Raw genomic sequence first — 15,261 nt, 5'->3', positions numbered from 1 at the left:
CCCTCTTTTAGAGATAAGGAAACATAGGCTTGGGGAGATTGGGCAATCTGCCCAAGGTCACATAGCTTTGAAGTGGTACAGCCTATATCTAAATAAACCAGCTGTTCCCAGAGCCTCTGCTCTTACTGACCAGGATAACATATCCATCAGTATTCAGGATTTAAGGAAGACAGCCAGTAATAGTCAATAGGGGAAAAAGAAAAAAAAGGAAAAAAGCTGCACAAACTCAGAGAATACTGCCTGCTATACAACAGCTCATCAAAAGACATAGATTTCTTATGTATGTCCTGAGAGATTATACATACATAAAGGAAAAAAATAATACCACAAGTAAAATCAATATGGCTTCTGAGCCTTTGACTTTCTCTAAAATACTATTTTACTTTGCGGTGGAGAAAGAGAGGTTTTATATCATCACAATTCTAACCCTACAAAATAATCACTGTTTTCCCTTCTCTGCCTTAATTTCTAGTTAGGTGACTGTTGGAGTTAGAAAGACTGGAATGGGACCAGGACAGCTGCTTAGCTTTCTCATTAGAGGACTCACAGCTCAGTTACCTTGGATGTTTTATCACAGTCCAGACAACGGCCCTAAGGTTCAGATTTAGAAACCTAATTTAACTTTAGCAGATCCACATTAACCATGTTCACAGATTGTCAATTCACGGACTTACAATTATGAATTTACAATTATCACACAGATAAGTATCCAGATTAGCATGACTAGTGCATACTTTCTCTATAGGCAGAGCTACATGAGAAATCAAATTGTAACCAGAAGGCGAGGAAATGATACAGAAGCAGAATTAGTTGTTATTTTCCTCAAATAAGATCTTGGCATAACTTATCAACAGGCCCTTACTATACTTGAAGTCTCATTGGCCAGGATGAGAAATTGTATATTTCTTTCTTTCAAATAATTAGCAGTATGACTTTAATACGGTTTAATAAAAAGAAAACATTTTAGGGGCATCTGGCTGGCTGAGTTAGGAGAGCATGGGACTCCTGAGTTGTGAGTTTGAGCCCCACAGAGAGATTGGGCAGAGAGATTACAGAGAAAGAAAGAAAAAAAGGAAGAAAGAAATTTGAATAAATAAGTAAATAATATTTTAAGAAAAAAAGAAGAAAAAAATCTTAGTTCCCTGAGAATAATTTAGATGACCACTGCCCAGATTTGTCCCTGTCTTTTTTTCCTGTGCTTCCACAGTTGACCACTGGAACTCATGAAGGTGTTCTTTCTTTAGACTTCAGTCAAGTCTTCCTGAAGCCTAGAATTAATGCTTTTTTAATATGTTTTTTTTAAAGATTTTCTTTATATATTTAGAGAGAGAGTACAAGCAGGGGAAGCAAAAGGAAAGGGAGAGAGACTCTCAAGCAGACTCAGTGCTGAGCACAGAGCCCAACTAGGGGCTCAAGCTCACGACCCTGAAATCATGACCTGAGCCGAAATCAAGAGTCGGCCACCTAACGGATGACCCAGCTCCCTGGGGAGCCACCCAGGTGCCCAATGCTGACTTTTAAGGTGACTTTAATATTTTTGTTCTGACCAATTTAGTAGAGTATTGATTGTACTTTCAGAGGTTGATCTTATTTCCCTTATTTCTAAATTTCTAGGGGAACCGCCTAGTTGTTCCCAAGTGAGAAAGAATTTTAGTTAATAAAAATTTAAGTATTTGCATTGCAGTTCCTGAGATAAGGCTTTTTGTATGTCTACTGCTCTGTCCTAGGAGCTTGAAAATTTATTGAGTCATAACACATCTAGTTTGTACATTTATGGGGAAAAAAATCCTCCGAGGTACCTCATCCTTAATTCTGTAAAAAATAGATAAATCTAAAACTTTCTGCAGGGCAGGCAAAGGGGCTCAATCTACATGAGCACAGCTGAGGTTCTGCAGCAAAGTGACAAAAGGAAGCCCTTCTACAAGGGGGCCGAGAGACGAAGGACCATCCCTTCAACACCACAGCTACTGAGACCACTGACTGTCCTGGTTAGGAAGACTACTTACATGAGGCCAATGACAAGGAATCCATAAAACTTAGGGGAAAATGAGAAATCAGTAAGCTATGGGAAATGAATATGGAAAAAAAATGTGTTTTTTTCGAGAGGTGAGGTAGAAATTAGAAAAGGATGAAAGCCCATTGTTTGGGGATGGGAATGGAAAGCTGAAAAGGAAAACAAGAATTTCTCAGACTCAGACTTTCCTTTGATAATGGGAAGAAAGATTGTTTTTCAAAAACAATATAAAAAGCTTTACAAAAGTAAACTTTACAAAAGTAAAGTTTCCATCACAGCATAAGGGGTTAATGCTGGTAAAGTGAAAAAACTAGTGGATTGTTTACTTCCTCTGGGTTCAATGACTCAAGCCCTTAAGGCTGCAGACTAGCGTCAGAGCAGATCACCTGAGTTGATGGGAGGGTTTCGGATAACATCAGCAATAATCTTCTGAACCTCTGGAGTCAGGCCTGCTTGTTCCATATCAAGCGGGCAGCCAGCTTTCACCGCTTGGGTTAAGTGCATCCCAACTGCTGTGAGAGGCATTTTCCTGTCCTCCGCTATACTTATCTAGAGAAACAGGAGCAAAACCACCAGTGAGGTCTTAAAAGTTTGCACTGTACCATATGTAAATAAAATGTCCAAAACCTTCAGGCAGTCAATGTTCACTGAGAAATAAACAATGCACTGAACCTTCACTTAAAATTTTCATTTTTACTATTTCTTTAAAACCATCCACGTTATAGATCTCCACAGGTTCTACCTTTTATACTTCCTACCGTGAATAAAACAAAATCATCCTAGCTTTAGCTAAGAACTAAATCCTCAACCCTCTGTAATTGTTCACTTTAAAAACCTATTAGTGGCAGAGAGTAATCATTCTGTGTTAAGTCTAGTAACTGCCACAGCCTTTTGAAAATACAGTAAATTGTAATCCAATATTCCATATAATTGAACTAACACATGGTACTTTAGTTATGTGAATTTCTAAGAAGACAAATCCTAAAATGCTTAGTGATAATGTAAGGCTTCAGATGCATTCTATAAAAGGTTCTTGAGAAAACCTTAGCAGGGTATTTTACATTGGCTCTATTCATAAAATAATAACTACAATTTAGCAAGGGCTGCCATCTCTTGCTTAGCATTAAACTTAACATGAATTGTTTTAAATTTAGGATAGTGTTACATATTTATGCAGCTTTTTAAACAAATGTAGCTCCAAATCCATTTAAGATGTTTATTAGTTAAAACATTCTTTTAAACACTCAGAAAGTTTACTCAGCTCTAAATTATTTCATGATACTCTCTTTTAATATACCTTGGAAGTCTGAATTTGGACTGTATTTATGTGAATGTTGTACTTTCACAGAACAGAGCATTTAAAGCCAATATTTTCAGGCTTCAAAGGTAGGTTTTAAGTTACTTTCATTAATTGTTTACCCTTTTCCACTACAGAGTATGCACCATGTGTGCAAAATATCAGAGTTATTTGATACTAGGCATCAAATTACCTAGAGCTAATTGTATTATTGCTCCTGATTAATTAGTCCTTAGGCATGTTTAATTTTGTGGTTAACTGGCACAGACCCTCTTAGACCCTTGGGGGGAAAAGATAATTATACCATGATATTACACATTAATATACAAAAAAATAATAGCAAAAGATATCAATGAAAATATACCACTCCACATTTTTAACCATGAATATATCATTTAATACATGAAACCACATACCATGGCTGAGTATTAGAATGTACTTTACTCAGAAAATTTGGAGGCTATACCAAATTTTCTTAGTACTGTATTCAGTTATACCATGTATATATGGTCAAATTATGTAGTTATAAGCATAGTTAACACATACATGTAAGTTACTATTTAAATAAGAAACTGAACTTAAAATTTCTACTTATCATGTAATTCACTTCAAAACTAGTACAATGGAATTATTCGGTTTCTTCTGTAATGGCTTTTGTACTTTTAATTTCAGAAATTTGTTTAATTAGAACATTAAGTGATGAAAACAAGCTATAAACTGGTTTTCTTATTTATACTGGATTTTAACCAGAATAAGAAGTATAATATAACCTAGTTGAACAGAGACACAGAGAACAGGAAAAGCAGGCACTGGACCATAGAGCCTTTTCCAAATCAATTTAATGACAGAGAGGATAGGAATTCAAATTAGTTAAACCTAGATGGAAGCCTAATTCTGTCCCTATTCCACTAAGATGTACTCTTCATTTTGTATATTAAAAAAACCTCAACAGCCTTAAGGACTGAGGCCAGAACAGTGAAGAAACATTAAGTGTGGCCATTTTCACAGTAATTAAGATTTTTTTTTCAAAGACCATCAGGCATGGTTTAAAAAATAGAATAATAATAAAAGCAAAAAAATTAAAAATAAAATAAAAAATAGAATAATAGTAGAGGATCTAGAGTGAAAAGCAAGCTGTTTTTTAAAAACTTATTTCCAGTTTCTTGGACATCCTTCCAGAGACAGTCTATGCATTTTTGTACACATACACAAAAATATGTTAATATATAAGCATGTATATATACAAAAACACATTTATGTTTTTCATACTGCTCTCTGACTTCCCTTTCTTTACTCTAATGTACCTTGGAGATTATTTCTTATCAGTACATATGCTAATAGGTTTTAAACTATTAATCCCAGTTAAAAAAAGAAAAATAGAGTCTTAAAATACAGCTGCTCTAATATCCCTAAGCTGTAAATATGTTCAACAGTACTCTGATACAACCTCTACAAAATAACCATGGCCAAAGTACACTTACTCTTTTTAATTAATTGACAAAGGCAAGCGTGGCAGAAAAAAAAATGACGTTAGTCTAAGATTAAATATAAAATGAAACAACATAAAATACTGCAAGATTAGAAGAAATTTATCCCAAGTCACAACTTTATTATTTGAAAAGCTGATAAAACACATGTTTAGATAAATGTGAAAATCCCCTGTAACTTGGAAGTAAAACACTTACCAAAGACATCTTCTTTTCTTGGAATAAATAATATGTGATGGCCACAGACTGTGAAAGGCAGCATACTTCATTTTTTACCACCACACTGTTCCTTTGTTCTTCCTGAAGTTTTGTCCTTGAAAAGAGGTCTGTCTACAAAATTTTAAATGTAACACAAATGATCAATAATAATAGCAATATAATGATAGAAGTATCAGTATGATTGGTAGGCATGAGGGAAAAAAACACACAAATAAAACTTCTAAGGAACAGTCAAAAATTCCCTTTTTATGAGGAGCTGAGAAAGGTTGTTTTTGTTTTTACATATTGATCTAAAAAGGTAAAATAAGGCTGGAGGGAATAAGTTTTTAAATAAAATATTTGTAACAGTTATACATGGTTATAAAACTAGAAATCTCTAGTATCACCTTTAGCCAATAAAGAGGGAATAAAAAATGAACTATAATGTTGACCACTCTGACTCTAAATTAGTCCCTTAATCTCTGGAAGTGAATACTGAATGAATGAATAAGCCGAATTAATACTCAGTTTAGGTACCACAGTCACAAATTCTGCTAACATTTCATAAGCAAATATATCATCACTATATTTGTATAGTTTAAAAAGATACATAAAAACTGTGGCTCTAAACTTGAAGCATTATGTAAATTCTTAAATATGGTTCCTTAGGAGATGTTTAAAAGAGAAAAGGTGGAGAAAGGATTGAAAAATGAGATTAATAAAGAAATATTGGAATTTTTTAAAAGTCTGAAATAAAGGTAAAGACCAAGCGAGAGTTATGACAGAATTATACGATGTATGATTCGCAAAGATGTATGAATAGTTTCCTCCATGCCAATTTACCTTTCAAAACATAAGCACCAATACTAAATTAAAAGAATTAAATCCAACAGAACTTGGCTTATTGTAACCCACAGCAATCCATTTCTACCCTAAATAAGTAAGTGAGTCTGTAGATTAGTTCCGATACCTGGGACAATGCAGTTTGGTGAATGGAGAAACCAGACAATACTATGAGACCTGAAGTCATTGTTTCCAGGCACCTCTAGATTTTCAAGGAAGAATGTTTTTTATTAAATCAAGTGTTTCTATCTAAGACCTTAACACTGTCAAATCTGGCCCTAAATTCCTAGAAATGCTTAAAATCAGAATCCATTAGCCCGATTCCTCAGTCTGTCAGTATAGGCTATATAGCTGGAGGCAACAATGGACACCCCACTACCAAGGTCTTAGAAATGTGACCACTGTGAATTATACTGGCAGATCCATGAAGATTTTATTACTTATGGGACAAAATCATGATGTCATCTGTAAACGTGAGACTAAAGGGTTTAGGAACATCCGAAACACTAAGCAAAGTACCATGAGGGCAGTAATCTCAAGAAGGAAGGGCTAGAATGTGATTCCAATTAAGCAAAAGTCTAATCAAATCATGCTCTATGTAGATAAAAGACTATAAGAACAGAGAGTGATCAATTATGGAAACATAAATAGGAAAGGCAGAAGGACCAAAGTAGGCAATATCTATGCAAGAACTGTTCAGATGAGAAGACGTCTTGGCTAACTAGATTTGAATATTACAGTTTCCCTGGCAAGTAATGTAGGACAATGCCTAATCTGCCAGCAAGGCAGATTGATATCAGATTGCCAACTGATAGCAAGGATAACTTTGCCTTGATGCTGACAGACTACTTCTGACACTATCAGAATTCGCCCTGTGATATTCCAGGCTTGCTAAGCAACTGTCAGATAAGCCGGCTTCCCATATACCTTCTTCTTCAAAAGGAGAGGAGAACACACTGGTTGGGTCAGGTGAAACTTCCCACTCACATTTCTCACTATAAATTAATGAATTTGCATTCCAAAGTAACCATTTATATTTCCATATGCACACCTGTATACATAAAACCAAGGTCACAGAGAAGGATAATGCAAATCTACTCCCCAAACACAACTAACTATTCTGTGACAAGACGTATCAGATTTTTAAAGTGGGATCCAAATGTGCCTGTCCAAAGTTTACAGGAGATTCTTAGAAGTGAAAACAACCTCTTAATACTGCCTTCCATATTTTTAACTCTTCCAACTTTTTATACCCACCCCTTGTCTTTTATCTTTCTTTTTTTAAAAAGAATTATTTATTTATTTGAGAGACAGAGTGTGTGTGAGCAGGGGAAGGGGCAAAAGGAAGGAAGAGAGAGAATCCCAAGCAGACACCCTGCTGAGTGCAGAACCCAACGCGGGGTTTGATCCCAGGACGCCAAGATCATGACCTGAGCCAAAATCAAGAGTCAAATGTTTAACTGACTCAGCCACCCAGGCACCCCTCTCTTTTGTCTTTCTAATTCAGCCACTGCTTCCTTAATATGGGGAAGGAAAGTATCCTTTCCATTGTATAGGTGAGGAAATGGAAACCCAAAGAAGTTAAAGAACACATTTAGAGTCAGGCTCCCTGCTCAGTGGGGAGTCTGCTTGTCCCTCTCCCCCTTCATTCTCTCTCTCTAATAAACAAAATCTTTAAAAAGAAAAGGGGGGGAGGGTGCCTGGGTGGTTCAGTCAGTTAAGATCTGCCTTTGGCTCAGGTCATGATCTCAGGGTTCTGGTATGGAGCCCCACATCAGGCTCCCTGTTGAGTAAGGAGTCTGCTTCTCCCCCTCCCTTTGCCCCTCCCCCCACCCCCGTTTGTGCTCTCTCTCTTTCTCTCTCTCTCTCAAGTAAATAAATAAAATCTTTAAAAAGAAAAGAATACAGTAAATAAAACATATAACATACAAAATATGTGTTAATCAACTGTATGTGTTCTCAGTAAGGCTTCCAGTCAACAGTAGGCTATTAGTAGTTAGGTTTTGGGGGAGTCAAAAGTTATACATGGATTTTTGACCATGTGGGGGTCAGCGCCCCTAACCTGTCACACTGTTCAAGGGTCAACTGTAAAGGGAGAAAATGTTGCTTTTGAAAGGTGTTTTGAAATCATCAGAAAATGTTTACTCTCTCACAGTTCCTGCAAACCACAGTATTTTACCTGAATGCTATTTATTTGACAGAAATGTTTGATGACTTCCAACAGAGAGGTCAACATATTAGCTTTGCCTTCAGACACACCATCGATCCTTTTCACATTTTCAAATGTAGTAGGTCTGTCATTTAAAAAAATTAAAAAATCAAGAAACCATTAAAACATTATCACTCCAGCAACATAGCTGATGTTTAGCTTCATATTAACACTCAATAAACATACACTTTTCCAACAACCAAAAATAATGTGTAATACAAGTAATGATGTCTCTCTTTGCTTTCTACCATTTAAAGATTTATTATTTTAGCAATTTATGAATAAAAACACCACCATCATTATCACCACAAAAACACAGTACTAACTGGTAAACAGGCCATTAGCATGAAGAAACAGGCTAATGTTCTACTCTATTACTGAACTTATCACTATTATTTTTATAGATATAAAAAAACTATAAGGTTCTGAGGACAACCAACAGGCTAAGAAACTCAAAAGAAAATCTAATTCATTACTTACAAAGTATTTACCTATAATAATAAACTTGCTAACTACTTTAGGCTTCTAACTCAGTATTTCTTATTGCGTCCAGTATCCAAGAGACTGTATGATGTCTACTTTCTAAAAATCTGCCAATCTAATTATTACTCCTTTTCCTTTAAATTCTCTTCACTAAATACTAAAATGTGGTTTTTGAATATTTACTTTTAATAATCATTTTAAAATATAAGCACTATATTATTAAAATTTCTACACTAAAGTAACATCTTTTGGATGAAATTTAATGACAAATACAATTTTTTAAAAGAAAATATAAAAAATACAATTATCAAACAACTGTTCCTTTTTTTTAAGACAGAAATTTTTTTGAAAGATTTTATTTATTTATTTACTTTTATTTATCAGAGAGAGAGAGCATAAGCAGGGGGAGTGGCAGGCAAAGGGAGAAACAGGCTCCTCACTGAGCAAAGAGACCGATACAGGACTCATGGGATCATGACCTGAGCTGAAGGCAGATGCTTAACCCACTGAGCCACCCAGGCGTCCCTCAAACAACTGTTCTTTGGAAATAATTTCTTCTAAATATTTATTGACCACCTCATGCTTATTAGGCATTGTGCCAGGTGCTTTGGAAGACACAAAATGATGAGGAAAACAGTATCTTTATTCACAGAGTTTAAAATCTGGAATATATAACACGTGTATACCAATAATAACAAAAAATAACTAAAGCATTATGTGAGAAGTGTCATAAAGCATCTTTTAAATTTACATTTTAAAGTCCTTTATGAATTCGAGAGAGGAATTACTTTGCTGCTAAGAACATGAAAGACTTCATGGATAAATTAATAAAGACAGATCTTGAAGGATTTCCTAGCAGGAGTTTTGGGGAATCAAGGAAACTACAAGGCAGAAGCAACACTGTAAATAAACACATGGAATTTGAAAGGGGGTCTTCAACAAATGGTCAGATAAACCACTCAAAATTCTGTGACATGGGTGTAAAAGTATGTTTAAGTCCATAAATGGAGGGCCCTAAATTATAAGCTAAAGAAGTTAAGACAGTGGGGAACTAGTTAAGCAGAAGTACGACACGAGAAAGAAAGACTGATTTGGTCTCATGTATCAGATGAAACAGAGATGGAGAGATGAAAGAAAGATTAACTAGTTAAGAGGCTTTGGCAATAGTCCAGGAGCAATGGTCTGAACTAACAGGGTGTCACAAAAAAGGGAGAGGACGGCATATACAGACACGTAAGAAACACTGAAATGAAAAGTCTCAAAACTATTTAAGTAAGAGTAAGACGGGGATCCATGTTAGAGGAGTGAAAATAACACCAGGGGGTTTAAACATGTGTCACTGAGAACATGAAGGTATGAATTGACAAAAATAAGAAATTCAGAAAGAAGAGTTTTGGTAGTTGCACTAAATGCATGCATGGAGGGTTTGTGGATAATGAGTTAGATTTTATATATACTGCATGTGGTGGCTGCAAACACCTGGTTTCCTTTCATGTGGAGATGCGGGACTGCAGCTCAATGGAGAGATGGTGGGCAGTAGCATGGGAGACTGAGGAGTCACCTCACAGACAGGGCACCTGGACCCCAAGTCGTACTGTCACTGAACAATCTACGTTACAAATCTATTACGTTAGAAGGAAATAAGTTAGAACATATACAGACAGACAGCTTACCTCATTCTGGCCATATCCAACAGTATTTTATTTGTTGCCAGAAGAGCTGGAGGGACATCCATTTTATTGGCATGTTTCTGCCTGGCTTCAACCAATTTGCCATATAACATAGTCTGAACAAAGAACAAAGAAACAACTCAACGTTTGTTTGTTTTTTTTTTAATGTACTTAGAAAAATCCAGTCCTTCATTTTTAGAGCTTCAGCTATTACATTTTCCCTTAGGATGAAAAATTAACTGTACCTCAGACTCATAGCTAAAGAAAAATTTTTAAAATACTGGCAACAAAATTTTAAGCATGCATATAATCCTTTCAAATTCTGCCTTTTCACAAAAGCCATACCTGAGCCTCCTGCTCTTGAGCTGAAATAACAGGTTCTGAGGACTTGTAAGATTTTCCTGGTGAATGTACCGTGATGCTAAAATATTTAAAAGAAAATAAATAATAAAGGTTTTTCTTTCTCCAAGTTCACTTTTTATATCACCCCCAAAATGAGAATATTGTTCCAAGTCACTAGTAACATTAACTCTTCATAATACCAGTAAAATAACTGTGATTTATAATAGAGCCTAGATTTTAAACAATTTCAATCAAATGCATTCATTACAATGGTAAAGTTAAAACTGTAATTTGAATTCATCAAAATTGAGTACACTTAAAAACAGCATTTGCCCCGTCCTTGTCCTCAACCAAATTCTCTGAAATACTCCTTATCTGTAACTGAAGACAACTTTTTTTGACCAAGAGAGATACAATCTATGAATCTTTACTGTGACATCACTAATTTTTGGTTGTTGAGGAACATTAGCATGGGATTAATCAAACTGGTCACAATTTTCTTCAAAATCAAACAAAAATAAGCCAAAGGGAATAATTTCTCTTTTGACTCCACAAAAGAAAGATTAAAAAACATGCAATTAGCAAACAACATGGAAGGTGCTAGGCAGCAAACTAGACAGAAAACCAATTTCTACAACAAGCATTTCTCATTGATAAATTAATTATAAAGATGAAAAGATATAAAAATGAAATTGTATGGAGTGGCCTATATAAGAGATGCCAAATTTAAATAAAGCCCTCTGTTGGTAAGGAAAGGTGGGAACATGTTTGATAGTTAAGAAAGGTTTATAAATTTCTCTGCTGCAAGAATTCAAAATCTATAGTGTAAAAGAAGATTTTCACAATTATCAAATCCTATCACTAAAATAAGGAGATTTAAACCTGAGAAAAAATAACTCCAAAGAATTAGTAATATCAGGTTACTCAAGATCATTATAAATTTGTTTTAAAATATCTTGGTATTTATAAAAGTCTTTATACTAATGTACTGCTTGCAGAATGGTATTTTAAGTTATTTCACAAATAAATTTTATTATCATATATACTGGCAAAATATGGGTAATACAGCCCTGAAGCAGAAATATACATGGAAAACATTTAATAATAAATGTTTTGCCAATGAATGCTATTACAAGTGCACAGAAGAAAAGTCCAAAATAACTATAATGAGTATCATCAAAAAGTGGAGATGTTGGGGGCGCCTGGGTGACACAGTCGGTTAAATGTCCAACTCTTGGTTTTGGCTCAGGTTGTGAACTCAGGGTCGTGGGATCAAGCCCTGCATCGGGCTCTGCACTCTGCTAGAGTTTCTCTCTCCCTCTCCCTCTGCCCCTCCCTGCCTCATGCTCTCTAATAAATAAATAAATCTTTTGAAAAAAAAAAAAGTGGAGATGTTCTACCCATGAAACAAGAAAAGATTGCTATGTTAAAGAAAGAAGAAATGGAACAAGAAATAGTTCTTAGAAATTAAGATTTCAATAACTAAAATTAAAATCTTACTAGATGGAAGGGAATATAAAGCCAAGGAATCCAAGAGAGTAAACAAACAAAAAGAAATTGAAAACAAGAGAAAAGAAAAATGAGTAATAAGAATGCTAAAAACCAAGCTAAGAAAACAAAAAAGACAATTACTAACATCAAGGAAAATTAAAGTAGTGGTGGCCATAGCCACAGTTTGGCTTAGTAGTATACAATATTTGTGTTACGTATAATAACGTAAAGACAAATTGTTACTATGACCAAAACTTGAAATATAATTCTGTTTTGGTCAAGGGGGGGAACTGAAGGAAGGGAAATGGGGGAAGGGCATATGGGAGATAAGCCCTAATCTACCATTATAGGTCAACAAAAAAACTTCTAAAACTGATAGGTCCAAAAATAGTAATCTAAGCATGTCACTTAGAAATATGGAGGCAGGGGCACCTGGGTGGCTCAGTCTGTTAAGCGTCTGACTCTTGATTTTGGCTCAGGTCATGATCTCAGGGTCATGAGATCGAGCCCCAGGACAGGCTCCGTGCTCAGCGGGAAGTCTGCTTGAGATTCTCTCTCTCCCCCTTCTTCTGCCCCTCCCCTCCTTAAAAACCTGGAGGCAAATATCAGTGAGCCCAGCTGATAAAGATTTGAGGATGACCACTTCTACAGAACAGAGCAAAGTGGGTTTGGGAAGGTTGTGAACTGGCTTGTTTTGTTATATGCCATTAAGTACCAACTGACTTTTAAAACCATGTACATGAATTATTTTAATGAAAATTCAAATGAACTTCAAAATAAGAGTTACTGATGTGTAAGCATCTTTCTCACTCCTACACACTAAGCCCATATATTAAAAGTAATTTCTGGGTGACTCCACAGGTATGTCAACCCCGGTATGTCTATCACTAAACTCCTCAACCCCTAAATATCCAACCTCTCAAACCTGTGTTCCTCTTAAGTTGCCAGTGAAGGGAACCTGCGATCAGACACAAACCTGTGTCGTGTTCAAGTTCTCCACTTTCCTTAGCCCACCTGTCTTTTCAATCACTAAGTCCTAACAATTCTAGCTTCTAAATATCTTACAGTTCTGTTTCCTTCCATGTCCACTGCCACTTCCCTCGTCTAAGTTCCCACCTTCTCTTGTGAATGCTACTGCAATAGCCTCCTTATTTGTGTCTCTACACTCTGATCCTCCCCGCTTCCATTCCCTCCACAGCCAGAGTCACCGACCAAGGGTTGGCACAGTAGGGTGCACAGGGCAAACCTGTCTGTTCTGGTAAGGCTTGTAAGCTAAGGATGGTTTCTTACATTTTTAAACAGTTAAAAAAAATTAAAAGAACATTTTGTGACATGTGAAAATTATATGAAATTCAAATTTCAGGGTCCATAAATAAAGTTTTATTGGAACACAGCCACACTCATTTCTTTACATATCAACTATGGCTGCTTTAAGGCTACAAGAGCAAAGTTAGACAGGACCACATAGCCTTCAGAGCCTAAATTATTTACTGTCTGATCCTTGATGGAAATGTCAACCTCTGTTCTCAATCATAAATTTGATGTCACTGTCCTACTGAAAATCCTTCCTTAGCTCCCAACTCAAATGCCTTTATGATCAAGTTGAGGGCTTGACAGGAACTGGATATTCTGGACCCTATTTAATTCTCAGTCTTAAATTTTCACCATCCCCCCTGCTTCCCTCTACCAGGTAATTGCTAGGACTGTTGAGTTCCTTGATCATATCACACCCCCTCTCTTGCTTTCAGGTTTTAATATGTGGACCATTCCTCTGCTCAGAGAACTTCCCTCACGTCACTGAACTTCTACCTAACCCTCAAGTGTCATTTCCAGAGTGTGTTTCCAAAGTGCTACAACCCTGGATTGTAATTTTATGTTCCCCTACCTGTATATCCCACTAGAGTATAAACCCTGGGAGGGCCAGTGACTATATCTCTATTTTTCCCCACCAAATCCCACTGCCTAGAGTAATACCTGGCACAAAGATGTTCAGCAAAAACACAATAAATGTTTAAATGAAGAAATGCTGCAGCATACTGAACGGATATCTTGTTTTATATACTCCTTAACCCTTTTGTTTATACACTGTAATTAATTACCCCATATCCAAACAAAAAGAAATTGTTTTGAGTGAGAGACTGCTATTATGGTAAATGTTTCTGTCAGATCCAAAAGAGTATTATCTAAGTGAGAAATCCACTAGAAAGTAACAGTATCAGAGCCCCACATTAACTTACATTCACCTGATATGTATATAAACAAAGTCCATTCAATAATCTGTATATACATCCTGACAAGTTTTTCAAATTCTCCATCTTTAGACCTTCTGTAATTCTGTACATTCTCCACACTTTCACTAAGTCTGCAAGTCAAATATTAAGCTCCAAAGTACAACAGGTACCTTTGCTATTTCTACCAACTCTAATATCTACCATTTTATGCTGCCATAAAATATATTTTATATGGCCTTGGAATACATATTTTATACATATGTAATGAGCGTTTAGATGCTAGAGGTTGATGAATATAGATTTGAAAGTCAGCTCTGCCATATGTTAGTTAACTTCTTAACTTCAACTTGAAAATGGGAATAAATAATAGTAGCTAACTCATAGATTGTTGTAACAATTAAATGAGATATTACAAATAAAATACTTAGCATTCAGCATACAGCTTGGCAAACAATAATACCCGAGAAGTATTAGCTATTAAATTAACATTAATACTAGCATTTTATAGGTCTTCTTTAATAATTATAATACTGGAGGCTGATGTTTTAACTTTAACTTCCTTCTGCCAATGAAATAGCCCAACATCTGATAGACCTTTCTCTTTAGGAAAGAAAGAAAAAAGGTGTTGATACAGTAAACACAGAAAATAAACATTTCGAACTCTGTACCTTTCTTTAGGAACGTTTCTCCCAGGAGAAATTTTATCAGATCCTTTATAAGAGTACATCTTCTCCAAGTTAGGCTGCTTTTAAACATATAAAGGTCCATTATAAAAAATCAGAAGTTTCAAAAACTTTCAAATACAAAAAAAAAAATAATAATAAGATACAAAAATCTCACAATGACAATTTTTCCTCTGATTAACCAAGTCATCAAATAAAAGTCATCACCTGAAAATAGCTCTTGGATTATTAACTTCTAGGATTCTAAAGGCAGTTAGAAATGTCATGTCCTATTTCTTCCAAATCTATAGAGAATATCTGATCAAAATAATTA

At 35.5% G+C, this 15,261-nt stretch overlaps 1 protein-coding gene across 4 annotated transcripts in view; it reads right to left on the bottom strand.

Annotated features, from left to right (window-relative positions):
- Positions 1-15,261, bottom strand: part of WRN (WRN RecQ like helicase) — a 145,847-nt gene that overhangs the window by 15,222 nt on the left and 115,364 nt on the right. For 3 of the 4 annotated variants that reach the window (XM_028087591.2, XM_028087594.2, XM_028087593.2), the window contains 6 exons: positions 14,934-15,010; positions 10,547-10,622; positions 10,205-10,317; positions 8,019-8,133; positions 4,997-5,128; positions 2,401-2,563 (listed from right to left, as the gene is read on the bottom strand). In XM_028087591.2, coding sequence (XP_027943392.2) covers positions 2,401-2,563; positions 4,997-5,128; positions 8,019-8,133; positions 10,205-10,317; positions 10,547-10,622; positions 14,934-15,010 — 676 coding nt within the window. The remainder of the gene's footprint in view (positions 1-2,400; positions 2,564-4,996; positions 5,129-8,018; positions 8,134-10,204; positions 10,318-10,546; positions 10,623-14,933; positions 15,011-15,261) is intronic. The other variant, XM_028087592.2, reaches the window with a different exon arrangement.

The sequence above is a fragment of the Eumetopias jubatus genome, unplaced genomic scaffold, assembly GCF_037043125.1.
Source record: "Eumetopias jubatus isolate StellerSeaLion01/CBP00866 unplaced genomic scaffold, mEumJub1_p1.0 scaffold_2, whole genome shotgun sequence".
Classification (NCBI taxonomy): Eukaryota; Metazoa; Chordata; class Mammalia; order Carnivora; family Otariidae; genus Eumetopias; species Eumetopias jubatus.
The sequence above is the reverse complement of the archived record's forward strand: the minus strand, read 5'-3'. Positions and strand labels throughout refer to the sequence as shown.